The sequence below is a fragment of the Chenopodium album genome, chromosome 24, assembly GCF_948465745.1.
Source record: "Chenopodium album chromosome 24, dcCheAlbu1.1, whole genome shotgun sequence".
In the NCBI taxonomy this organism is placed as follows: Eukaryota; Viridiplantae; Streptophyta; class Magnoliopsida; order Caryophyllales; family Amaranthaceae; genus Chenopodium; species Chenopodium album.
This window is the reverse complement of record NC_137857.1, coordinates 26,757,025-26,785,013: the sequence shown is the minus strand read 5'-3', so window position 1 is coordinate 26,785,013 and position 27,989 is coordinate 26,757,025. Positions and strand designations below refer to the sequence as shown.

General features: G+C 35.0%; 1 protein-coding gene across 1 annotated transcript; it reads left to right on the top strand.

The window, feature by feature from the left end:
* Positions 1–26,919, top strand: LOC145610233 (exocyst complex component SEC6). Its single transcript, XM_081665528.1, has 25 exons — positions 1–426; positions 2,603–2,641; positions 2,761–2,849; positions 3,597–3,687; positions 3,818–3,907; positions 3,989–4,068; positions 4,819–4,911; positions 5,767–5,793; positions 8,314–8,421; positions 9,951–10,077; positions 11,760–11,804; positions 13,138–13,193; positions 13,879–13,987; positions 15,869–16,009; positions 16,128–16,307; positions 19,366–19,449; positions 19,543–19,629; positions 21,007–21,051; positions 22,106–22,184; positions 24,177–24,246; positions 24,912–24,999; positions 25,125–25,214; positions 25,322–25,438; positions 25,593–25,655; positions 26,486–26,919. The coding sequence occupies exons 1-25, from the start codon at positions 298–300 to the stop codon at positions 26,615–26,617; spliced, it is 2,259 nt and encodes a 752-aa protein (XP_081521654.1). The 5' UTR covers positions 1–297; the 3' UTR covers positions 26,618–26,919.
* Positions 26,920–27,989: the final 1,070 nt, after the last annotated feature.

Genomic DNA, 27,989 nt, shown 5'->3' with positions numbered 1-27,989 from the left:
TAGATTCCCCCTCTTGTACATTTGTACATGTTCTTGGAGGTAAATCGAACAAAGGTGAAAGAGAATTCAAGATTTGCTGACTTCAAATTCCCGAATTCTGCCAAATCGCCAACCCCCATCTCAAAACTCTTCCAAATCCTCGAGAAAATTCAGCTGAAATCTCTTCCTATTTCCAGAAAAATCCAATCCACAAGCTACAATTTTCTATGATCGATTGCAATCGCCTGAAATTCACCAATTGAAGTTTGAGCTCATCTTTATCGATTTGATTACATTGATTTTGATTCCAAGGCCAAAATGATGGTGGAAGACCTCGGTGTCGAAGCCCGAGAAGCGGCAGTGCGCGAGGTTGCCAAGCTTTTGCCTGTTCCTGAGCTTCTACAATCCATTTCTTCGATTAAGGCTGATTATATTTCGCGTCAGCAGGTAAATTAACCCTTTTTTTTTTTTTTTTTTAGATTTGATGATTTTCATTGAATGCTTTATATACTGCAATTGTGCGCATATAATTCTTAAATAGGACTGGGAATTGTTCCTGGGTTATGTGTAATTAAGTATTAGCTGAATTGTACTGTTTTGGTTCGGAATTAATAATCGTGTTGATAGTGAAATTCGAATCGGAATTCGGTAATGTGGATGTTAGGGAGTTGTTAATAATAGGGGTGTTGCGAATAAATGATGAACTCATACTATTGTGGATTGATAGGTTGAAACCATGTTTGGGTTGGAGGGTTTACAACCCTTTATGATTACAGCTAGTAATCACTTTCGCCAGTCTCCTAATGAAGACAATGTTTCGCCTTTATTTAATCTTCATACCCGTGTTTCATGCTGCTGAAAAATGGTTGTGTTCTTGGATACTTAAAGTTGCTGTTTGTTAGAATTTGAACACAATTATGCTATACTATCTATGGGATTTTACTCTCTTTTTGGCTATTGAAAGAGATGGTGGAATACAAAATGCTGTATGGATTAATTATCGTTCAGGCCGGACATGGATTGACACGTGAAGAGTTATGTTGACTGGCATATGTTATTCTAGACAACTACTTTTCAGGATGCCTATGGACCTCATAGCCTGAGAAACTTCTAATATGAGGAAACATGGTTGTACTGAAGTATAGATAAATTGATTTATGAAGTTCGAGAGGCTAGATAACCTAGATATTCTTTTCCTTGCACTCTTACTAAGAATGATGCCTTGAAAATTCTTGAACTATTCTGTTCTTCAGTGAACTCAAGTGAGCTTATCATCCATGAATTGAACCAAAGCATATATACCGTTAATTGCACTGTACCTTATGGCCTCAAATATTTGTGTGTTGTTTTCAATTTACCAACCTAGAACTGAATTAGAAAATGTATTGTTGTTAAGGGTTAGGTAAAATTTTAAAACTTTCTTAGTTCGTCTTTGCCCTTGATGGGATTTAGACTAGATGCTGTAATTTCATTTAACTCAAACAATATTGGCCTTGAATCTCCACAATTATGCTAGGATTTTTTTTTTTTTTTTTTTTTCGTTTTATTGCTTAGCTAGTTAAGCCTATGTATTGATCGTGTATATCTGCAGTTGAATGGCAGTTTAATGGTTTCAAACTTTATTGTTTGGAGATTGAGCTGGTAAATTTACTATAGCATTGAGCTGATGATTTTGGGATTGTTTGGATATATTTTTGGCAGCCTGAACTTTATTAGACAGCAATGGTCGCCTCTATGGCTACCCTTCCACTTTCTAACTTCACTAGAACCTACCATTATCCGTTTTCAGCATACTTTAGCTGGTTTGCTAGCCCTCTTATTTAATTTTATAAATGGGTGAAAGCATGGGTGTATGGGTAAATTGCCTACATGAATTCACACTGGAATGTGGCATGGCGTTGCATTGGAGCGTGAATTCACTTGATATTGAAGGGACAATCGAAATGACAATTTGTATGGATTTGCCAATGAATTTAAAAGAAGATTTATATGCTTTGCATGGCTTTAACAAACAGTGATAATTGAAGGGACGTAAAACATGCTAAGGTTTCCTATCCAACTACTATCGAAGGTTTTTTTTTTTTTGGTTGACAATGTTGACATAACTAAAAGTGGATGGAGTTGGTCTCTTTGGTATTTAGGTGATTATTGATAGTGTATTGTGCCTGGCTAGTAGCTGATTCAAGAAATTTTTTTTGTTTAAGTAGTGGATTATATTAGCTAACATGACCACTTGGTAGTTTGTACTTCTTTCATCCTTTTGGATACGAGACGCACTGCAAGTGTCAAAACCCTCTAAAATCACTCTATAGCAATGTAAAAGCTTTATATATTCAAAATAACATATCATTAATGCATAAAATAGCGAAAGGAAATGGCATAAAAGTCTTCAATTAAGAGGTCTAAGACACAATTCACACACTCAACATAAAATAAATATGTAAAATAACCAGAGAGAAAAGCAAATATAGTAGTTCTTCAAGCTTGCTACTTGGCATACTAAGACACTAGTAGTCTATCTCATCAATGTCATAGCATCCTCTTCTTCATGAATAATGTCCTATTCTATAGTATATTATGTTAGTCCCTTGATCTGACTGCAAATTTCCATTGTTATGATCAGGCAAATGATGCTCAGCTTAGCACCATGGTTGCCGAACAGGTATTTTCAAACTTGTAAATAGCTTCAATATTTTCCTAATATATGTGTAGCGCTATTGTTGTTTGGTGTCTTTCATTGCAAATCTGCCGACATTTGACCAATAATATACCTTTTTGCAGGTTGAGCAGGCACAGTCTGGACTTAAATCACTTTCCTTGTCAGAAAGAACAGTTAATAATCTTCGAGATAACTTTGTTTCCATTGAGAAGTAAGTTGTTTAAGCATAAACTTACACTAACCTTACAGCCTTATTTTCTTATACATCTTGAGTTTTGGAGATTTGGCCTTTTATCCACCTAATCCAATCCCATATGATATTAATTCGTGTTTTTCTTAGACATCATCTATCATTTCTATTCGAGAGAAGAAAGGGGTGGTGGGCTAGTATGATGGTAAGAGTTTGAAGTAGGCGTAGAGATAGATGTGTCGTTCCCTGGCTTCAATGATTAGCTGCTGAAGTACACCATAGGTTACTATCTAGTCTTTGATGGACTCTTGACTCTATTTCTGTGTCAACTTAATATTCTTTTATACATCTGAAGTTATGTTTGTAGGTCATTTGATATGGCTTAGGAGGTATGTCATTGCTGAAATAAAAGATAAGAGTACTTAGTGGCATGAATGCTCAACAAATTTGTAGTGTGGGGCTGAGAACAGCAGAAGTAGTTGTCCTGTTTTGGCTTGCTGGAAGAGTATGTTCATAAAATGGATTGGCCGCTAGTGGTGATTAAGATTTAGGTTGCCACACCATATTATAGTTTCTGAGAAGGTCCAACTTTTACAGTAACTAAGTGTTTTGCTTAGCAATTGTAAGAGGTAGGGAAGGGGAGAGATAAGGATGGTAGGTTGTAGTAATATTCCAAAAATTCCCCCCCCTGTTCTGCTCCTCCCTTTAATTTCTCTCATTGCTAATATTCATGGCTCACTCTAAATTAAATTTTCTCGTTGATATCAGACTATGCCAAGAATGCCAAACATTGATAGATAATCATGATCAGATAAAACTCCTGAGCAATGTGAGGAATAACTTGAACAAGACTCTGAAGGTTGGATTCTCAATCATTCCCAAGCTTGGTTACTCTGAAAAGATGTTGCTCTCCGACAAATTTTAATATTATTGATTTGTAATGAGTAATTTATTATCTAAAAAAATTTAATTAAATGAACCTAATGCAGGATATTGAGGGAATGATGTCCATATCTGATGAAGCTGCTGAGGCACGAGAATCACTAAGTGATGATAAAGAGCTTATCAACACATACGAGGCAAATCAAAATTTTGCATACTTTTCTCTTTTTAGGTGTTATGCTTTTCTCCCCTATTCTTAGCCCTGTTAATTATGGCAGAGATTGACTGCTCTAGATGGAAAAAGGAGATTTGCGTTAGCAGCTGTTGCATCACATAAAGAAGAGGTTGGAAGAATAAGGTAAGCTTTGTTACTTGGATCCTTGGTAATGTTTATTGGTGGTTAAAGAAAAGCGGGATGGATTATCAATCATCCTAAGCAGTTACTTGGTGATGATATGTTTTGTCTTGTGCTTATGTTTGTGTAATTATCATCTAATTTCTTACCATTTATACTCATATGACACATCCCATCACAATGGTTACACCTAAAAAGCTATCAAGAAGTTCAGGTTTGGCACATCTAATCAAATAGTTCCTTTAGACATGGTGTCAACCACCACCCTCTTTAGGATGAAGCAAAGACAAGCATTGGTAGTGAGGAACCTTAGGTGCTTAGATCTAGTGCCAGTAATAGTTCAAACTATTTAGAGACTCGAGAAGCCTATTCTCAATTGGCTTATCTGTACGAGGACATTTGTATTTTTATAATATACATGCTGTAGATCTTGATTCTGGAGTGTTGTTTTTTTATGAATTTGGTTTTATAGTAAAAAGAGTAAGGTTTATTTTTACAAATAGGGTGAGTACCCTGTAAAACAAATTTCTCTTGTATGATTTCGGATCTAAGATGATTGAACTCTGCTCAAACAAGAAAGCAGCCTCATATACTAGGTCATCTCAACTCAATAATTGACCAAGATTATACTGAAAACTGTGGGGGGTTTTACTTATTTTTTTTCTTTGGCATTAATATGTTGATGATGTATTTGCTTTCAGTTTCCTTTATCATGTGATGCTTTCAAGACTTACAGTATTGATTTTTACCCAGAGAATATTTTGAAGATGTAGATCGAACTTGGGAAACATTTGACAAGACCTTATGGGGTCACATTGGGAACTTCTATAAACTTTCTAAAGAAAGGTATGTGCATTTATTGTTTTTAAGAAGTAAAAATGCCGTTACTTTCTCCAGAAATTACAGTTATTCCTAGATTTTAATGATTCAAATGCAGACTGGTTATTTCAACGGTGTAACTGAATAAGAAAATGCATGCTCTTTCTTTCTTGGTTGCTGACACAAACACTTAGGGTGAAAAGAGGGGACAAAGGGGCAGACACTAAGGGAAAAAAGTTGCCATCTTAGTTTAGCTCTTTGTTGTTATTTGCTTGATATTTGTAACAAACATGGATGTGATTAATGAGCAACTGGTACATGAGAGTACTACTTTCTTGAAAGAAAACCAGGAAAAAAAAGCAGACCACTTCAGTGAATATGTTTTTATTTTTGAAATGTGAATGTATGATCAGCTATTGAGAATTGTAAATTGAATGCTTTGTTGTAGTCTGTAATATGCTTTTAGTTCTGATGAATATGTTACTGTACACTCTCTGTAATACTATTACGTATGACTTGTATTACTTAATGGTCATTCAAAGATTCAAGAGTTTAGAAGTTAACTAGGCGCGCCAGGTTGACCTTGATGGAACTTTATAAGTATCTAGAATCGTTAATGGGAACAGTTGTCTAATTCTTTATACGGTTTCAATTAGAAATGTTTAAGGTAGGTTAACTAATTAGATTGATAAGTGAGGGTGGAAGATTTTGTATGGGTTTTAAAATTAAAATACCCTTGTCTCTGATTAATGTTTTTGTTTAAAGTTGTCTTATATAAATAACATGCTTTTTGGATTGTGATATCAACCCTTAATATTCATGTTTTGCCTCAGCTATTTTCTATTCGAATGTGCTAACTGATACCTGCTATCTTCTTTGCAGTCCTCAAACTCTTGTTCGTGCATTAAGGTACACATATATGTCTGAATCATCTATTCTATATATCACCAGTGATGGAATTGTCTACAGATTTTTTTAGTCCTCTGTCTGTTTTGTGCTGTGAGTTTGACATGGATGGTATATTGTGAAACCTTTTTCATGATTGAGATCATAGATTTTTCCCTTCTTGTTTTTCTAATCTTCTATATGTGGAAATATGAATCATATTCCTTGAGGACCGTAAGCTTTTGAATAAGCATGAATAATCAAAGGAGGCCATCCTTAAATTAATGTGTCATTAAAGACCTGAAAAGAAAATTAGGCTCTGATTTCACTTGTGCTACTTGTCTAGACATAAAATAGGGACCATGGCATTTAAGGTCACGTTTGTGAACTCAAATTTACTTTCAAATACTGAAATTGTATAATGTCAAATGATGAATTTCATTTCCTATACTTGTTCTTTGGGGATAATTATCTTAATTCTAGAATAGTGAACACAATTTGGAGGGAAAAATGTACGCACGAAATCACTTTGAACAAAACTCCTCTCATGACGGTAGTAGGTTTTACCTTGTAAAAGACAAGAAGAAGAGGTATCAAATATTCCTATTTCACAGCTTTGATTCTCCTTTGTTCTACTCATAATAGTCATGAGGGTACAAAGACCAAAGAAAAATCATAAGAAGCCATATAAAGTGGAGCCTGATAAGTTAAAAAGTTTTATTGCAAGTGGACAATGTGTGTTGAGACTTAGCAAATACGGGTTGATCCAACATGGATAAGAAATTCGACTATTTTTTTGTACAATTGACTTAAACTATACTTCCTCTGTTTCTATTTACTTGACCCATAGCATTTGGCACAACATTTAAGGAAAGGAGAGAGAAATAGTAGTTTGTGGCCCTTGTTGCACATGGATCACCCTTTTAACCCCCAAAAGTTGTCCCCATTTGCACTTTATGAGGGTAATATAGAGAATTTATCTACCAAAAGCTTACCAAATATAGTATGGTCAAGTAATATGACATTTTCATTTTAGGAATGTTAGTCAAGTAAATGAAACGGAGGAAGTATTAAGCAAATATGGCTAATTTGAACAATTTCAAACTACTGTAAATATTGAAAATGTGAGCAAACTTATTTAATTAGATTCTAGTACTTTACGTTCCATCATGCATATACCAATCCAAGAACACAAATCAATTCAAAAATATATAAAATAGGTCAAGTAATTTAAGTATATGTTAATACTACATTCGGATATTGCTGTTGGAGCTTTTGGAATAGATTGCAATAGAGTTAGAATCCATTCCATCCATTTTATTGTTTGGTTAGACATATGTAATCTCATACTAAGAGGGTTCTAACTCCACCTAGCCCTCACCGGCTCACCCTATAAGATTATTAAAAACCATTTCAAATTGTAAACCAAAAAAGTTTAGACAAGTATATTGGGTTTAGAATCCATACCTCCCTAGTATGAGATCTCCATACCAATCCATTCCATTTTAACGAACCAAACGACCCGTTACATTTCTATATATGTAGTATAGCTAACATTATCAGATTTTTCATTCGTAATCATCCTCTAATGTAGTCCCTGCCTATGTTTTAGCAAGCGTGGCACTAATTCAGCAGGAGCGTGGCTGTTGATTGTATTAATTGCTTGACAACAAGCACAAGGAAGATTACAAATTTACAATTGCAATGACGAAGAACAATTAGTCGTTGGCGTCTTGGCGCTTTGTTGCTTAATGATAGTGCCACAAAAAAAAGCTTCCGAGTACCGAAAACTTAAACAAATGATTCTTAAATTCGACCTATCACATGAACATTCTTATCTACTCAATGACAATGACTGAAATGTCTATCAAAATATTTTCGATTCATCCATATCATATTCAAATCACCTCATAAACTCTCCGACTAATGCTGTAATTGCATCCGCTGATAATTGTAACAGACTAACCTAAGGAGGGGCAGTATAGGTATTCTAGTAATATTACTTTACTAGGTTAATAGTCATTAATTTAAGTAGAGAGGGAGGGGAAAGAAAATGTTAGGCAGAATTTGGGAGTGAATCCTTAGAGAGTTCCATGCAGCTTCCTGGACCCAAATTCCTATTCCTTGAGTGTTCTGAAGGCCACTAAGTTGAAGCCTCTTCTAAAGCTTGTTTCCATGCCCGTTATATCCCCCTAAATGCTGGATTCTCTCTGTTTCCAGGCCCAGTTATTTACATGGCATGGTAATGTCCCTCTTTTTCCTATTTGAAGGAGAAACAAAAAAAAATAAAAAAAGAAATATATATATATATATATATATATATATATATATATATAGTAGTGTCATGATAGGATATTCATTAAATCCACATGTTTTTCCTGTTTGGTTGAGTGCTTGTTCGTATTTCAATATTGGAAGAGCTTTGCATTGCATGCTCTTCCTCTGAAGAAAGAGATTTTTAATATTATTATTGATGTCCAAGTATGTCAAATTGACATTTTATTGTTTCCCTTTGCTGTCTTCAATTATTTGTGAACTTTACAGGGTGGTTGAAATGCAAGAGATTCTTGATCATCAACTTGCTGAGGAAGCTGCTGAGGCTGAGGGAGATGGAGCAATGGCATCGATTGGAAATGCTCGTCGAACCACAAAGTAAACACCTTTTGTCTGAATTATTTGCATTGATTCAGTACAAATTTCTCTTAACAAATCTTTCTTCACTTATGGATGCATGAAATTAGTTCTTTTTCGATGAAAAATTTTATCTGTAAATACATTTGTTGTCTTTATTACTTGCGCTCATTTTTTTTTTAGGAATTCTGCAACCTACAAAGTATATCAAATCAGGCAATTATGTATAAAATCAAGAGTTTTTCATTCCTTTATTCTGATGGAAGATCAGTGGTGCAAAATCACCTTAAGAGGTCACCTAGGGGGTGTCAATCCTGTACAATAGGGAGGATATGGTAAAAAAATATATGCTCCCTCCGGATCACTTACAATTTTCCTGAACTGAAAACCTGAAGATAAATTGAAGCCCTCTATCATGCATTGTCTCATCAACAAATTTAAGGAAACAGAACTGTTGTTCATTCCACTTATGGTTCCAACTGTTGAAGAACCTCCAAATATGGAACTTCAATATTTGGTATGCAGGACTTTCCTCAGAAAATTTATCAATCCCTCTCCTGCAATGAACTTCCCTAGTAGCCAGCGGAGCATGCTTTCTTATTAAATTAGATCTCTTTTGCTTCAACTCTATAATAAACGGATCATCTCTCTCATTTGTTGTCTTCCTCCTGATAGTTTCCCAAGCGAAGAAACTTCTTTAAAAAGGGGCCTTCAACTTCCAATTGGTCTCAGAAGTGAAGAAAGTGTTACCAGTCCCTTAAAGCGTGATGCATATTTACTAATAGACTAAACACCTACACATACTACCATACCATATAATCATCCTCATCAGGTTTGGAAATTTTCTTATTTAGCAGTAACATCATGCTGTAAATTGCAAATTTGCAACTGCTTCCCTTTCAATTAGAGGTCTATACTAGGATAGATCCAAAAGCATTTAGTATCATTTGATGATGCCACTGTATGCACTGTAGATTCTTGAGCCCCGTTCAGGGTTTGTTACCGATGCTGAACACGAGAATGGAAAGAAGTCTGTTTCCAGGAATTGGAAATGACAAGAAATCTTTTTGTTTTTTAAAAATTTGCTGTAATGGTGTGTATTTTGTTGGGAAATAAATGAACTTGAAGCGAAGCAGTCATCAGTTGACCACCACCGCCTCTGGACATGCATAGTTTCCGTATCCAGTTTCCTTATGTGATCCCCTATTTATAATTTATCAAATGACCTGGCTATTTTTCAAGATATACTAGTGATAAGCTGATAAGGCATTGCTTTGGTCCGTTAAATTCATGGTGGGAAAGCTACCCACTGTTATTTGCTTCTTGTGCTTATAGCTGATTTTAGACAGTATACATAACCAGTGGCCATATGTGCTTATTAAAATAATCCCTTGATATCTAGAATTATGATAAGTGCTATTGTTTCTAGCACATTACAATTTCACAATTACTGAACTACATTTTTTTTAATTTCTGATTCAGCTGCCTTTTCTCCAGGAGTAATTTAATCTGAAAATCTCTTTCCTAATTATTACTGCTGTTGTTGTTAGGGATGGAAAAAGAATTAATGCAACAGCATCTCCTCAGCTGAAAATTCAGGGAAAAGGCTACAAGGACAAATGCTATGAACAAATAAGAAAGACAGTAGAAGACCGGTTTAGCAGGCTTCTTACAGAGGTTAGTCTTTCACATCAATTTCATCAATAAAGCAGTGTGATGGTGCTCTGTGATATAGTCTTGATAAGTGCATGACCATATCCAAGTCGCCTATCCACCGTCTCCTACCTTGGCGTCTCGACGAATAGGTGATACTGCAAGTTGTTCAAAATGCAACTAATATGAAACCTGTAGTGGATAAACCGATGGACTAATAATAACCCCTGTGTGCACGATATATGTATCTTTATGCAAGGAATCAATATTTAGGGGAAGGGCATATTAGTCATAGTCTATTATTAGTGACTTGGGGAATAAGCTAGAGTTTGTTAAGAGAGTTTTTCTATATATAGGCCTCATTAGGAGGAATAAGAATATGTTGAAAATTGTGAGGATTCTTATTGGGAGAGAGTGAGCCTCTCGAAGTTCATGTTAGGAGAGCATCCACCTCTCGAAAGTGGAATTGTCATTCTATTAGTATTATTCACATATTATCAATATCATCAGCATTGTTCTTCCCTAATTTCTGCCATAATTAGAGCTGTAATCATGTCAGAAACCATGCTAATTCCTAGCGCTATATTTTACAGACTGCAGAGGTAGAGGGATGGGGTCAGTATATCTCTCATCTGCAGATCTTAATTCCTGTATTGGCTGTATATATCTGTCTATTAATATTATGGGTGGATGAACATAACAGTTATTCAATTTGAAACATTGATTATCCTACAAAGATAATTTTCTTGCATTAAGTATTGGATTAGGAATGAATCTCTTTAACAAGTGTATGAATTTGATACACTGGATTTATCTAGGTCTGTCTTTCCTGCTTAACGTATCCAAAATGACAAATCTTTTTATATGCTGTGCTGGTCTTCTTTGCTGCAATACTGAGTGGTTTTATGAATTTGAATGCTCCAGTGGTTGGGGTTAACTTGTTAAATGGATTTTAGCCCCATGACTCTTTTGCCTAGATGCATGTGTGGCTTGGTTATCATGTATTCTTTGGGGTTTATGATCAATTTCACATTGAGTATATTAGAAAAATGCTATGTTTTATTTTAAAAATTCAGAGGCTTATGTTCTCATCTGCGCATATTTTGTGTGTTGCTAGCCGAGAGACAGGTTTCTTCTATTCTAAATTGGCTACTCAGAAGTTTTTCATGCTGAGTGAGGTGGGAAATTATTGTAAACATGTGTGCGTGTGCGTGAACATGTATTACGGATTGTTGAATTCTTATGACAGTTGGTTTTTATTTATATATCATGAAAGCAATTTGGTTACAGATGCTCATACTTGATAAAGATTGGGAAAATGTGTCGATTTCTTTTGGCAGTGTATCATATAGGTGAAAGGATTAAAGGAATAATGGAGTTAAGGCAGTCAAGCTGTCGAAGCACTGACAATCTTGCATTTTTCTTTTGAGGGAGGGGACAAGTAGGGTTAAAATGATTTCTTGACTCATACTGTTGTATTCTTTTGAAAGATGCTTTATATATTTGATTTACATCTATTTAATAATTGCTAGCAATCTTGTTTTAAAATAATCTTTTAATATATCACTGTTCATTACTCCTTTCTATAGAATAAGGGCCTTTGTTCATTTTTAATTTGCAATGTGAAACATGTTTTTCTTGGTAACTAATTGAAGCAAATAGAGTTATTCACTAACAAAACTTTCTAACTATTGTCTGTGGGCTAGCTTGTTATTGAAGACCATAAAGCAGCACTGGAGGAAGCTCGTGCGGTATGTTTAGATCCCTTCTGCTCTTATTTTAGTTTAAACTTGTAACTTCTACATTTTATTACTCAGATTATACATGTTCATCACTAGCAAATGTCATACTTGTAATTGGCAAATCATTGCTGTTTAATTATCAGCCACTAATCATAATATAACTGCCATGTTCCTTACTGATTTTAGATTTATCACTCTTACATATTAAGTTCAAAACTCGAAAGATAAGCTAGTTCAAACATTGATAAATTGTAGGTTCTCGTTTGTTCTTTCCCGATACTCTGTATGCTGTTCTATATACATCTCAGGTTCATAAAATTGATTGATTAGAGTGATCCATTTGCCCATATTTACTGCGTCTAATGAATGGCACAAACATTTAGCAAAGTTAATTATTAAATCACATTTAAAAATAGTTAACCTTTTAAAGAAAATTAACCAACTTTTTTCTGACCTATTTCTTGTGTCCTCATATTGTACATCAAAATTGTGGCTCTTTGTCTTTTTAATGTGTTGAATCTTTCTAAGTGCTATGATGTTGACTCAGAAATCCCTCACTCTTAGTTTATATATTGCGTCAGAAACCCAAAATTATGAAACATTCTGCAAGATTTACTTTGTCACATCGCTTTACATGAGCCACAATGATTGAGAGTAGTACTAGGATGGGTGACCTCATGCGAAGTCCTCATGTTGGTTTATGTAGCCGGCCCCACTTATGGTATTAAGGCGTTCTTTTAGTTAATGGGCTTTGCTGTTACATTGGTTCATATATAAGGATGATGTAATTCATTTGGTTGAAAGAGTAAATCATTTTGAACCTATTTAACTAAATAGACTGAAAAATCTCTATTGCTATTATTCATATCGTGTCATTTTCATTAGGTGATGTGTTAAGTTACCTTTCCAGCTGATTTCTCATATTTTCTACATGGCTTTCTAAAACACAAGGAAGAGTGTACAATTTATTCCCAATAAGAAACTAATCATCCTTGTAAGAAAGACAAAGAAATCAAATAATGAAAGAAAGTATGAAACAAAGAGAAATTTGCACTCCTAGTGCACAGGTACTGTAGTATGTATTCAAGTTTAGTAATTAATATTGTTTTATGTGACCCTACAAAGCATTTTTCCTGATACGGAAGCCATCTGTTCATCTGGGCGATCTGGCACTCTGTATGGGTAGCTATTTCCAAATTATTAATTTTTGGCATCTATTCTTATTGTATTTCATCTAGGGACCTGAGAAAAGAACATAAAGCTGGATTTAATGAGGACTAGAATAATAGCATTCTTACTCATTTGCTTATGTTATACTTGTGTTTTCTTTCTTAACTTTTAGATTGGAGAAGAGCTTGGAGATATTTATGACTATGTGGCTCCTTGTTTTCCACCAAGGTTTGTGTTCTTTAGATTTATTTTAAAATTGTTTTTATCTCTGTTGTTCTTTCATTGTTTTGTATGAGGAAATAGTATTAAAAGAGCCTAGTATTGATCAAATATTGCTCCATAGCCATCTTACAGGGTTAAGGTCAGGAATTGCTTTCGGTGTAGTTTCATATAGAACTTTGCCTGTTACAAGTTTATTTATTGATTAATTTAATATTTTCTAGGTATTTGATTTCACCTATTTTGTTATTGAAATAAATTTAAAGACTAATAGATCATTCTAGAGCTGCAAATTGCTGTGTTATGCAATCCTTCAATTGGCTTTCAATTTGTTATTTCTAATAATTGAATACAGAAGCTAAGCATTTGTTGATGACATGGACTCCAATTTTGTGTTTGCACTATTTTAACAACTATGGGTGATACTTAAATGCTGACGAATAAAAATAATTAGAATACTATGAATCAATTTTCTTGTAATAAGATGCTGGTGCTTAGAAAAAGATGTCTGTGAAAAACATGGTTGAGCATTCTACCAAGTACTAAGCAAATCATGCAATTTGTTAGATTTCCTAATTCTAAAGTTTCTGGTGCTTTTCTTTTACTAGAAATATTCTAATTGACGAAAAGTGATATGTATGCATACTTTTATCATCATTTTCTAGTTATGTTAATCCTATTTTGCTGACGACAGATATGAAATTTTCCAACTGATGGTCAACCTGTACACAGAGAGATTTGTTCAGATGCTTAGATTGCTTAGCGACAAGGCAAATGAACTTACCAACATTGAAATATTGAAGGTAACTTAATTATATCTGAAAAGAGCACATGTTTCAGATCTTCCCATGGCAAATTACTTTGATGGTGTAGAATGGGACAAAGTTATGTTTCTGTCAGTATTGTTAAGTCAATTCTGAAGCATTTGTTACCATAGGTCAGTGCACAGTTTGAGTTCAAAAGCTCATTCTGTGAGTGAGTGTGACACTTTATCAACCTCAGCCTTGTGAGCTTGGAATAGATGGGTCTATGTTGGTCTGTTTGCACTTCCATGTCCAATTCTTACCTATCGAGGAAAGTGAATAAAAGAGTAGTGAAGGGAAACAATGAATCAATGATAGACCGGTTACAGGATATCTTAGTGCGGAGAAATAGAATTCCTCTTAGTTCTCAACAGACATCAGCTGCCATTTTCTTTAATCTTTGTTTCTTTTTCAAATTTACTGATAATATTGACTCCCGTAGTCCCGTACTAACTAGATTGCCCATTTTAGCTGGGTACACAAATAAAAGAATTGTCTTTTGCCAGGGCATTGTTGAGTGAAGATAGAATTAAATATTGAAGTGGTGATTCTTATAATTCTAATTTACTTTTTAATTTTATTTTTTTCATTTTTATTGATGGATAGATAGAATGGGACACTTGGGAAGAGAGATAAAAATCATAATGAACAGATACGAAAAAATAAAAGTTTAATACTACCTCTGGTCCATTTTAGTTGCAACTTTGGGGGTGATTGCGGAGGCCGAGGCAAAAGATCATAAGCATGATTATTAAAAGATAAGGGTATATGCTTAAGTTTTAATCCAATCTAAAAAAAAAAAACAAATTCAACTAAATTTATATTAATTTACCCACCACCACCGGCACTTTACCCACCCACCGGCCACCACCACCACCACCTACCCCCAAACCCAGCACCAACGACCCCCTAACCCACCAACCACCAAACCCGACGAGCCTAGAAACCACCTAACCCAGCCACGACCATCAACCCAGCACACCGAAACCACCAACCCAGCCACAACCACCAACCCACCACACCCACACAACCAACCCAACAAACCGAAACCACCCATACCGAAACCACCCACACCGAATCAACCAACACCGAAACCACCAACCCCAACCCACCAATTTAAAACCCACGAGGCCACCGATCTTAAACCACGACGCCGCGATCCCCCCCGATCTTAAACCACGAGGAAGGAGAGGAGAGAGAAACTGCCGATTCAAGCTCAATTCTTCGCCGTCAAACTCTGCAAATCGCCGGAAATCGCCGCTGAAATGAAGGAAATCATGTCAACTGTTGACACAATCAGGCGAAAAATTGAAGGAGGAAAGAGAAAAAAAATGGCGACGCGAGGAAGAAGTGGAAATTTGATGAACAATGGTGATGAGGAGGAAGATGAAGGAGGGAGAAGGTGGCTGGAAATGCCCTAAAGGTGGCTGTTTAGATGGAAAGGGGTTGATTTTGGTGAAAATAGTTAACTTAATTAATGTTAGGGTTTAAGCTAGTTAGATAAAATCAGTTTTTTAATTGGGGTGTTTAAAAAAAATTAAGGGTAAAATGGTAATTTTACCACTAAAAAGTTACTAAAAAAGGAAAGAAATGGGAAAGTTGCAAGTAATGTGGACCGGCCAAAAAAGGAGTGGACAATCTTTTGAGGAATGGAGGGAGTAATATATTAAGAACAAATTACCACTTTGTAAACTAAATAAAATGATTATGACTGTTATGAAGGGGTAACTAAATGCATATTTTTTTCTCACTTACTTTTTTTGTATAGCTTGGCTTGACTTGTGAACTTGCTTATTTGTTCGCTTTTGTATTTGCATCAGCTTTCCACAAATCTTTTGTGGTTGACTGACGTGTATCTGCTTATACTTTGCTTATGTCCAGGTAACTAGTTGGGTGGTAGATTACCAACAGAATTTGATTGACCTTGGTGTGGATGAATCTTTAGCTCAAGTTTGCTCTGAGAGTGGTGCAATGGATCCTTTGATGAATGCTTATGTTGAAAGAATGCAAGCTACAACAAGAGTAAGATCTTTTTGGTCTGATGTTAGTTATCACTTTTATTATATGTTTCTGTATGTGTACTCTTATGTTGCTATTCCTTGGCAGCTAGCTGGACACTGATTCTGCTTCTTTATTTTAGAAATGGTACTTAAATATTTTGGAGGCTGACAAGACTCAACCTCCAAAGAGAACAGAAGAGGGGAAACTGTACACACCAGCTGCTGTGGATTTGTTCAGAATCCTAGGAGAGCAAGTGCAAATTGTCCGTGATAATAGTACTGATGTCATGCTGTACAGGATTGCATTGGCCATTATCCAGGCAAGTTCATTGGCACAATCTTTGCTGAATTTAAGATAAAGGTGTCAAATTGCTATGTGCCATTGAATTTTTTGTTTTTTCAATTTTCCTTTTATGATCTTCTACCTAAGCAGAGATTCGTTGTACTTCTCTTCTAGCCGTGATCATCTGATATACATTCTTATTTTTTAAGGTGAACTGAGAAGAGGGGGAGGGGTAATTATCATGTCCATCTTGGCTGACATTCCATGCTACTCTTGCTAGAGTACAACTAGCACTCCAGTCTTTTTATCACGTACGAAGTACAAAAAATGACTAAAAGGCTAAACCTAGATACCTTATACTACCTCCACTTTTTAAAGTACTTTACAATTACTATTTGCACAAGCATTTGGGTACAGGGAGGGAAAACAAATGGGGAAAGTAGTGGTCAATCATCACCCAACAATGCAAGTGCGTAAGCTGTGGTGGGGTGGTGGGCTCCCAAGCATTTGAAAAAGCGCGCAGTGGCGCAAGGCGTTAGGCTTAATGCACTTTTGTGGTCTAGGCGAAGTGAAATTGACGAGGTGCAGCTAAGGGGCACCACTTGAGGCACAATATCTTAATAGGAATTTTTTTTATTGTTTATTATATGCGTCTCACTTCAATGAAGGCTTTAGGTGCAGGGAACTTGTGATGGGCTTCAAAACGCCTTGAGCTTTTTTATACATTGCACTCCCATAATGTAATATTGTACTCCCTCCTTTTTTAATTTGTGCCCCATTGAGACTTTTTGCACTTTTCACTTGACCTTTGATCAATATTTGTGATTTATGCTCCCTCTGTATTTTATTACTTTCTTCATTTCTCCATGTGCAGAGTTTTAGGAGGAATAGTGAAAAGTAATAAAATATGATGGAAGTGGGGTTGGTTGAAGAATAAGAAAATCTAAAAAAGCAAAAGTGAGTATAAGAGCACTCTCACTCATGGTCAAAAATATGCCCATGAGGAGAATTTCAAGGTAAAAACCCAAAAACATGTATCCCACTCATGGGCAAAAAAATAAATGCCCATGAGGAAAATCAGAAATGCCCAAGGCCATGGCATTTTTGTAATGCTACAGTAACTTGTGTACTCACTAATTAAATCTAAAAATAGCTATTTTGACCAATTTAACATATTTAAAAACAAAAATAAAATTATCAATGTTCATAATTTATTTTTATCTATAAGTAGATACCCATTTTGTTATATTTTTGTGCACTTCGAAAAATCACAATTTTCTACTTAATTCGTTATCATTAAAATTTTTACTTTTGTCGTGGGTTTATTTTAGCCCATGAGTGTGTGAGGACTTGTATAAAAAAACGCCCATGAAAAAAAGTGGAAAAGAGGAGTGAGAAAGTGGGTAGAGAGAGAATGTCATTTTATTTTTTTGACCATGAGTGAGAGTGGTCTAAGTAGGAAGGAGAGAGAATATGAAAAATATTAAAATATGATCTGAGGGGACCACTAATGGAGAGGAAAATAATAAACTATTGTTATAAGTTTCCAAAAAAGGAAATGGAGCAATTAATAAAATACGGCCGCAAAAGGAAAGTGGAGCAAGTAATAAAATACGGACATAGTTCATGAGATAAAAATTTAGTCTTGTGGGTAGTTGTTGGAATCGCCTCGATGAATGAAATACTAATATTTAACTGTTAAAATTTATATTTATTGATTGGATTTAAGATATTATTGGTCGAAGTTCATCGACATGTATGCCAAGTCAACATGGGACACTTTAAAAAACATCGTAGTAAATGGAATAAAGTAAAGATTGAAATTTGAAATAATGGGAATGGGCTTAAACAGAAAATGCGAAGAACTAACAAAAACGGAGGGTAGCACTTTCTTTTTCGTTAAGTAAAGTCTATACCTGTTCTACTAGAACATTAGGTGGTTTATTACTAATAACTATCCGTTAATACTCCCCCCCCCCCCCCCCCCCCCCTTGAAATATCTTTTGAATGTTCAGTGTTCCTTTTTAAATACCATTTGAACTTTTCAAATCAAGTAATCCCAATGTTTGCAAATGTAGACCATGCATGTGACTACTTTTGCTTTAAAGAGGAGAGAGATAGAGTGTAAGAAAATGGCAATGAAATATTCCTTTAAGGGTGGCCACTTCCTGCCAGCTCCTACTACTCTACTAAGGCTTTTCAACGCATAGTACTACCTCCGTTCCTTTTTTGTATTACACCTTATTTCATCTGTTTTGTTGGATACAATTTTGCTTTGGCAAATTTTGTCTCACACAAAGCCCACTTACAACAGTCTCTTACTTTTTCTTACAAAAACCCTGCCTACAACTCTCGCTACCACTTTTAAATTCTCTCCTACCCTCCTCCGTCTCTATTAGTGCAGTAAGTGTAGCTGTCATTTAGGAATGGAGGTAGCATAATAATAAAGTGAAATGTCCAATTTATTAATTCACTTCTAAATTACAGATGCAATTTTCCCAAGGTGGCATAACTGATGTTATTACGTTTAAGTCTGACTATATTTTTGTCCCATGATTCCATCGACAACAATTCTTGCCACGAATATCTTACCACTTGCAGCTCAGTGTTGCTAATAATTACTACCTCCGTTTCTTTTTAGTTGACACGTATTCCTTTTTAGGAAGTTTCTTTTTAGTTGACACGTTTCCTTTTTGGGTAAATTTCTTTCCTTGCATTTGCAAGCTACCCCACTTGCTTTTTCATTCTCTATCACTCTCTCTCCTCTCCTTAATATTTGTGCCTAAATCAAACGCGTCAACTAAATAGAAATGGAGGAAGTATATAGGTATAAAAATTAAACTTCTTTTTCTAGTTTATGGGAAGAGAAATTTATATTTAAGCATTATTGAAGCATGAGGTAATAACATCAGTAGGTTCTTCATATCAATCTTTGATTTCTTTTGTTTCATGTTTATGGGACTGTGGCTCTGTATTGTTGTCTTCTGCATGCATGGTGCTTGTTTAATTAGGAATCAACTAGTTAGTATTTTTTAACTAATTACCATCGATCAGTAACCTTTAAGTCATTTGGCATATCAATTTGCTTCCTTCAGGTAATGAATGATTTTCAAGCAGCTGAAAGGAAGAGGCTTGAAGAACCTGCATCAGAAATTGGCCTTGAACCTTTATGTGCTATGGTTTGTGAATCATTCTGTTTTCTCTTTCTGTCCTATATTACTTACTTGAGGTTCATATGTTATTGATAATTTTGTACAAACACTGCAAAACAGATCAATAACAATCTTCGCTGTTATGATCTTGCAATGGAGCTCAGCAACAGCACTCTAGAGGCTTTGCCTCAAAATTATGCAGAACAGGTGATTCCCTTTGTAGTCGATATTATTCATACTGTATGTCCTGTATCTGTCACTTAGCTGTATGTGAGTTTTCCTCCTTTAACATGTCATAGAATTTTAGAGGGTGTTTGGTTGGGATTAGGGATTAGGGAAGGATAGGAAACCAAAAAAAGAGAAAGGATAACAATTTGTCGTGAGCTCCGCCACCATACACTGTAGAAGTGTAGATCATTTTCTTTCAAATTCTGTCTCCATTTAATTGTCACCTGCAACATTCCTGGCCAAGTTCGACCATTTAAGTTATTGTCAGCATCTTATTTGTGGAGGTTGATTTTGTGATGATTGTTCCTTGGATTTGTGGTGGTGGTAGTTTGCAATGTTGATGGCTAGGGTTTTCAGTTTTCGGTGTTGGTAAATACGGAAGTGTCCCGGTTCAGTTTACTGCGATAATGGTGGACTATTGGTTGTCTGATTGTTCTGTTTCATGTGACAATGATAGGTGGGGCGTGGTGATGTTAGGTGGTAGCTTGGTGGAGTATTAAAACCCAGATGTTTGTAAGTGGAGGAAGATGTATGGTTGCTAGTGGTGGTGGCAGTAGAAGTATTGCAGGGGATGAAGGCTAAGGCTGGGTGTGACCATGCTTGTGGGACAGATGGCTGTCAAAGTTGATCAAGGAGGTCACTGTGTAGACTGTAGAGGACTTTGGAGCCTTGTCGATTATATTGAAACCTCTGGGAGCTGATGATGGGGGAATCATTTTAGAGTTAATTGGGGGTAACCCAAAATGAAAACAAGGTAGAGGGTGTGAGAATAATGACTGTCCAAACAACAGAAAATGAGTCAGGATTCCCTCTCCCTTTCTTAAAACCCCCTATACAAACTTCCCCTTAGATTTTTGTCTCACTTTATCATTTATAATGACCGATCAATTGGTGGCTTCTAAACCTGGTTGTTCGAAACAAATAAGGCTGTCCTAAGCTGATAAACACATCCTGAGGTTCCATACTTCAAATCTTTATTATATCTCTGTATAAAATAGGGTTTGGTCTAGGTATGATTTGTGGGCTCAATTTTTTCCATTTGGTGTTCAAGCTGCACTAGTTTAGTTCAATTCAAGTTGCTCTGTCCTGTATCCCTCCGAATAGGCATTCAATAGATCAGGAATGTTTTGCAAGGGCCTTGGTAATGCAGCACTCACTGCATTTCTAGCTGATATTTCTACAATTTGTTATTAAAATTGGGTCTTAAATTTTTCAGATGAAAAATTAAGGACCTTCTTGACTAATTGTAGGATATTATCAAACATTTTTGTGTAGAAATTGTGCTATGAAAGAACCTATTGATTTGGCTTCATATTTTTTTTGTCAAGTTAACATGGCTTTCTTTGTGGTGGACAGGTTAATTTTGAAGATACTTGCAAAGGTTTTTTGGAAGTTGCAAAGGTATGCTTGAACATTTTGTGGTTTTATGGTACATAGAGAAGTTTATTTTTGAGCTGTTACTCATTACGGCTTGTTGAGTGTAGCATCCAATGTGGTTACATAGTTATTTATAATTAATATCACATTGTGCTTTCAAACCTTGTTAGATATAGCTTAAAACCTTTTTGGAACTGACTGAACTTAATGGAATGGCAAATGGTGATGTTCAGTGCACATGTAGAAAAAAGAAATTTGTATTTTTGTTTTATTCTTTGTGGAAAAAAAAATTCTCTCTTTTACCCTTCTTCACCCCAATACATAGGTCCACTTATACTATTTAATAAAAGTTATAATACCATTCTGTCTTGATAACATTCTTTCCTATGCAAAGAGTCAAAACGGGACCCACTTTCCACTAATTATCTTGTTTCCTTGTTTAATGTTGCTACAATAAATAGTAAGATCAAATAAGAACCGAGGGAGTAACATGGAATCTAGATTCTAATATTTAGGGACAGACTTTAGTGTTGAAGCTGAATCTTGACAGTGGTTAGCTCATTCACAAGGTGTTGAGTGAAGCAGTATAATCATTCAGGTTATTTTTTATTGGCTATGTTACTAAAGCTATTCAATAACTTGTCATTTGCATGTTCAACATGTAGACATATACATGGTTGAACATGTAAATGACACCTATGCTGCGTCAATCTTTCCCTTACATACGACTATCCAGAAACAAATTTTATGTGTACATTCATATAGGGGGTTGAGATCCCAGCTTAAGCGTGATGTTCATTGGAACAAGGGCAGCTGCTGGTGTATTATATAGCTACTGATCATTGTTTTGCACATTACCCTTTTTATTTTACGTCCTTTTCTTTTGTGTGTGTGAGGGGTATTAATTTTTGGATAAAGGTTTAGCAACTTCCTGGTCTCCCTGACCTTTTGAGTCTTCTAACATCTATACTTTTGACAGTGGAAGCATGCATTTAAAAGTTGTCCAACTTTTCTCAGTAAAATTATGCATTCTACCACTTGAGCACTATGGATACTAAACTCTGCTCATGATTAATAGGAAGGTGTGCATCAAACTGTTACTGTTATATTTGAAGATCCAGGAGTGCAAGAGTTGCTGGTCAAGCTCTATCAAAAAGGTAATGTACCTTTGCCTAATCTTAACTTTCTTATATGACTCTGGTGCTGTACATAGTACTTCTATGAAATTTTAACTTCTTATAGTAAAGGTAATGCCCACTTTCCTTACAACAGGATCCTTTTACATCCAGTTGGTAGCTGATATGTGTCTATAGCTGTTATAAATATTTCGTTTTCATATAGCTTTCTCAAATATCCCAAGGTGTCTTTTCTTTTTTTTTTTTTATTCATTTTTTTTTATAATTGAAAAAAAAAAAGAAAAAAGAAGTTTGAAGTGACTCATATATTCTGGCTACTGTTTTATTATCTCTTTTTCTTAATCTTTAAGTTGGGTACTTTTCTCCGCTGCATGCAATCTTGCTCATTTCATCCTCTTCTTTTTTGTACTTATAAACTACATCAATCAATCAATCAAAGCCTTAATCCCATAAGTGGGGTCGGCTACATAAACCAAAGATGATTATTTCGTAAAGTCATCCACAAAGATCTTCCTCCTCCATCCCTTACGATCTAATGCCTCATGCTCTTGCAAATCCATATACTTCATATCCCTCCTAACTCCTTCCAACCAAGTCATTTTCGGTCTCCCTATCCACTGGTCTTATGGCAGTCATGTAGAATTTCCCTTTTAATTGTACTTATAAACTGCATAATGCATTAAAATCATCTGCAGGACTGCACCTCATGTCACATACTTCCTCCGATTTTATTTAGATGAAACACTTTAAAATATACACTATTCACACTATGCAATATTTTTAGAGATTTTTTTCATGTAGAAAAACATAGGCTCGTCTTAATTTCTACAATCCAAATATCAATTTTCTATAAGTTTTGCTTAATACTCCCTCCATTTTGTAATAATCACAACGATAGGGAGTGCACATAGTTTAAGAAAAATATAGAGCAGGCTTGTAGGTTTCAATGAAATAATGCAAATGGGCAAATTTTTTGTACTATAAAAGTATAGCTAGTATGCGAGAGAAATGATAAAAACAGTAGTTTAAGTGGGGTTGGTAGGAGAGAAATAATAAATTATCTGCGAAAGTGGGGTTAGTAAGAAATAGAATTAATAAAAATTATAGTAGATCCTGATTAAATAAGGAACTGTTGCGATTATTAAGAAACTAAGGGAGTAAAAATTTAAAGATTTGAACGGTTGAAGATATGCATTGGAAAGTGGGAAAACTGAAAGGTTTAATCTAATAAAAAAAGAAGTATTTGTTTGTGTTGACTAAATACTTTTTATACTTTAATTTTATTATTGTTAATTTTTTTTTAAAAAAATCATGTAGATTATAAAGTTCTTCCTCATTTTAACTTGCTGGTAATGTGTTAGCTGCAACTTCATTGGGAATTGTTAATATTAACATCAAAGGATTCTCTTAACTTTCAATACTAACCCACCTTTTTATTAGTTTTGCTTAGCCTTATGGTGAACAGTATCAAGCTCTTCCTATGACTATTGTTAACTACTCTTGCCTACCCTTTTCCCTACCGTTTTGCAGAATTGATTTCTGGTCACACATCACTTCCCCACCCCCCCCCCCCCCCCCCCCCCCCCCCCCCAACCCCCCCTCTGGTTGTAAATCAAGTAGCAGTGTTAAGCTTATTTATTTTTCATTTACTTCCCTGCTACCAATTTTCAAAGTACTTTCTTTTTACCTATATCATATCTGATTGCCCATGCGTGGAAAATCCTGTATCTTTACTTGTATGGTTTTTGTACCATGTGACACTGGTCAGTACCCACACCTTACTATAGTAACATAATTCTTCTAGATGATAAGTATCAATATGATCTTCCTGCTATATTTGACCATGTAATATGTCCTGTTGCAATATCACTGAATGTTCAAACTAAAAGGATTCTCAGATAGTCAGATGCGATGTTCTGTTTTTTTTTTTTTCCTTCCCAATCTGCAAATATTTATATGTTTTGGTTTAGTATTCTATACATGGCTGAACTTGTACCATGTGCTTTGCTTCAGAATGGTGTGAAGGACAGGTAACAGAGTACCTGGTAGCAACATTTGGAGATTATTTTGCCGACATAAAAATGTTAGTACTTTTCTTGCTTATAGAAAATCCAATATGTTGTGCTTAACAAAGATTAGCTTGCATGAAGCTGCTTTACATTGGTATCTATGTTGACAGTCATTCTTGATACTACGATACATGGCATTAATAGTTTCAAGAAAAGCAATCAGGTTACCTCCTTGTATGAGCAAATGAACAGGATTCTAAATAACTGGACTGCTTGTAGTTACACTCTGTACTTCTGTAGCATTGCAGTAAAAACCAATCCTGTTTTCTAAATGCTAGTAAATTCACTTGTCCTTGGTTGCATTTTCTTCTAATGAAGCTTTGTGTTTATCTATCTTGATTCACTTTAGGCTGTCGGGCACACTCAGACCTTGAACAATTTGAACAGTGCTAGATACTTTTAAGCTGAATCAAGCATGAATCCAGCTGAAAACAGAATGGGATAATAAAGAGCTAGAGGGTCTTAAGAACATGGTGTAATTATTATTGATATCAATTTAGACTTGCACATTCCAATGGAAGATAACTTCATCTGTTGCTGTGCTGTGGTGGTTGATCTATCATTTATGAGTTGTCTCTGTTTAGTCCTTAACTTGCTTCAGCATTGGTATAATGGTATATGTATATTGTAACTTTATTTAAGGTATATAATCTCTATAACGCCTGGATCTGTAATATAGGTACGTTGAAGAAAGATCATTCAGAAGATTTGTGGAGGCCTGTCTAGAAGAAACTGTAGTGGTCTATGTGGATCATCTTTTGACACAGGTTATCCTAGAGTTGTGGATTTCTCAATCATGACCAGTAGACTTGGTTAACCTATCAGAGTCATGACTTTCCACTATATATATTTATATTTTCCTCACGGCTTTGCCATTGCCATGTTTCTGCAGAAAAATTATATTAAGGAAGAGACTATTGAGAGAATGAGATTGGATGAAGAAGTGTTGATGGATTTCTTCAGGGAATACATCAGCGTGTCTGTAAGTTTCCAATCAAAATGTCCAAATGTCTATATTTTTGGTGATCTCTACAATTTTCAGAAAACAAGGTTTTGTACTTACCTGTGATTTTATAATCTATGCTACAGAAAGTAGAATCCAGAGTAAGAATACTAAGTGATCTGCGAGAGCTTGCTTCAGCTGAAAGTCTTGATACATTCACACTTGTATACACAAATATCTTAGAACATCAACCAGACTGCCCGGTAAGACTACTTATTTGTTTGATTGTTTCCCAAAACCTTTATCTTTCTAAAATGGGGGAAGAGCTATTCTAGTATTACTGAAATCTCACTGATTCTTCTATTTTTATCCATCATTTCTACGTTGTTTATGAAACTGTATCGTTTCTCTGTGCAGGCTGATGTGGTTGAGAAGCTTGTAAGCTTGCGAGAAGGCATACCAAGGAAAGATGCTAAAGAGGTAAGTCTACCTTGTCATTTCCTAGTGTACACATCAAATATTAGCAGAAATATGAACCTGGTTTTTTCGGGAACAATGAAACCAAATATGTTTTCTGTTGTTGCAGCTAGACTGTATATCATTGATTTAAATAGCTCTTACAACTTTACAAGCATTAATTTTATCTTATATAATTCTTAAGACTCATCAAGTTATCAGTGGTTCGTCAAAACCTTAAAAAAAAATGCCTTCCAATATTGAGGTTCCCTTATAGATCAAAATGTTACATCAGGTCAAGTATGATTACATGTGCTATTGCATCTATAGTACCAAAAATATCAATCAATCAATCAAAGCCTTAATCCCATAAGTGGGGTCGGCTAGCATGAACCAAATTTAATTATTCCGTGCAGTCATTGACAAATCTTCCTCAATCTATTACGATCCAATATTTCATCCTCATGCAAATCCATATACCTCATAATCTCATTTCCTTCCTAACTCCTTCCAACCAAGTCATTTTCGCTCTCCCTCTCCCTCGTTAAGCCCTCCATGGTCCCACTCTTCCACTCTTCAAACCAGTGCACCCTCGGGTCTCCGTCTTACATGCCCAAACTAATGCAGGCGATTTTCTCTTAGTTCAAGACACTAATGGAGAAAAGAATTTGTTGCAAAAGTCAACCTGTTGTAAAGTTTTCAGAGAGGGACTTCTGTCTCTCTAGTATCTCTGATGTTTCAGAAAGTTTGATAGACAGAAATAGTGTTTACCAGTCTGCATAGGAATTTGAAATAATCACAAAAACCCTATTTATTTGCAGTTCAAATGTCTAAAATTCACTTTTATTGTTCAGGTTGTACAAGAATGCAAAGAAATTTACGAGAATTCATTCGTTGGTGGAAACCCTCCTAAGGCTGGGTTTGTTTTCTCCAGAGTTAAGTGCCTACAAGCATCAAAGGGCTCCATATGGCGCAAACTAACATAGGACTTACCTGCATAGCTGGTTTAGAATGTGGATATTTGCATCCAGATTACGTAGCTGTTTTCAATAGGTTGTCAATTTGTCATTATTCTTTCTTATGAAATTCCCCTCTTTCGTATCTTTCACCTTATTTTTATAAGTAATTTCTCATTTTTTTTGAGGTTGTATTATAGGTTAAGTGTTCATGTAATTCGTTGTAAGTTACAAGTCAACAATAAGAGACAAAATTGAATTAGCTTCTATTTGTAAAGAACTTATTGGATTGAGTTTTTTTATTTAAAAAAAAAAGTTATTTGGCTTTGCAATTTAAACAATGCAATTCTATTGTTAATCTAAATTTTGTTGTACTATATGACTATATCTAATCTATTTAAAAAAATTAGACAAATATATTAGGGAAATTCTCTTTGGTAGCAATGTAAAATTGCACATTTTCAATGGTAACAAATTTTTTTACAAATTCTCTCAAATAGCATTATTTTTGATAAATTTCCCTAACATAACAATATTTTTGCAATTAATGAATATTTAGCTTAATTAAACATTAATCAGAACGTTTTGCGTGAGACCGGACTCACGTGAGTCCGGGCTCATTAATTAAAAAGGCGCGGGCCTGACCAACCCGACCAAAGCCCGCGCGCCATTTTATAAATTGTCTTAATTTTGTCGTTTTCATCATTTTAATCATTTTCATAGAATTTCGAGCGCCGTCATTCACTGAAATTCAACCACTTCATTTTCCCAAAATTTCGTAAAATTCAAATCTGCAAAATTCATATAATTCAAATCTGCAAAGTTCAGAAAAACATGGAGAAATCAAACAATAGGATGATGATTGAAGGAGATTCTGATTCACCTATAGAATCAATTTGCAGCTCAATTACTGCTGAAAAAGGTACAATCTAATTCATAATTTTCTTTGCATGTAATTTCAAATTTCATATAATATTGATTTCGATTTATAATTCGCATGATTTCAGATTGTATTATACCGATTTTGAAATATGAATTTCGACTTATGATTCGCATGCAAGCCAAATTGAATTTCAGATCGTATTAAATTTCAATTTAATATCAGATCGTATTTAAATTGGAGTTAATTTCTACTTATTATTAGCAATTAATGCCAATCGAATTTCAGATCGTAGTTAATTTCAACTTATAATTTGAAATCAGGCCTAATTTATTTTCAGATACTCAGTTTACTATAGTATTCGATCGAATTCAATTTCAACTTATGATTTGCATGCAAAACTATTTTTGATAATTTCAGATTGAAATTCAAATATACTAACACTAATGATGAATGCAGCAGATAATGTTATTCTAGAAGAAAATATAAATGAAGAAAGAGATGATGCAGAAAGAGATGAAG

Excerpts from the sequence above, each read along its gene's own strand:
- LOC145610233 (XM_081665528.1), top strand. The coding sequence starts at position 298 with ATGATGGTGGAAGACCTCGGTGTCGAAGCCCGAGAAGCGGCAGTGCGC. Across the intron at positions 8,422-9,950 it reads AATGCTCGTCGAACCACAAA|GGATGGAAAAAGAATTAATG; the intron begins GTAAACACCTTT and ends TGTTGTTGTTAG. Across the intron at positions 22,185-24,176 it reads GGTCAAGCTCTATCAAAAAG|AATGGTGTGAAGGACAGGTA; the intron begins GTAATGTACCTT and ends GCTTTGCTTCAG.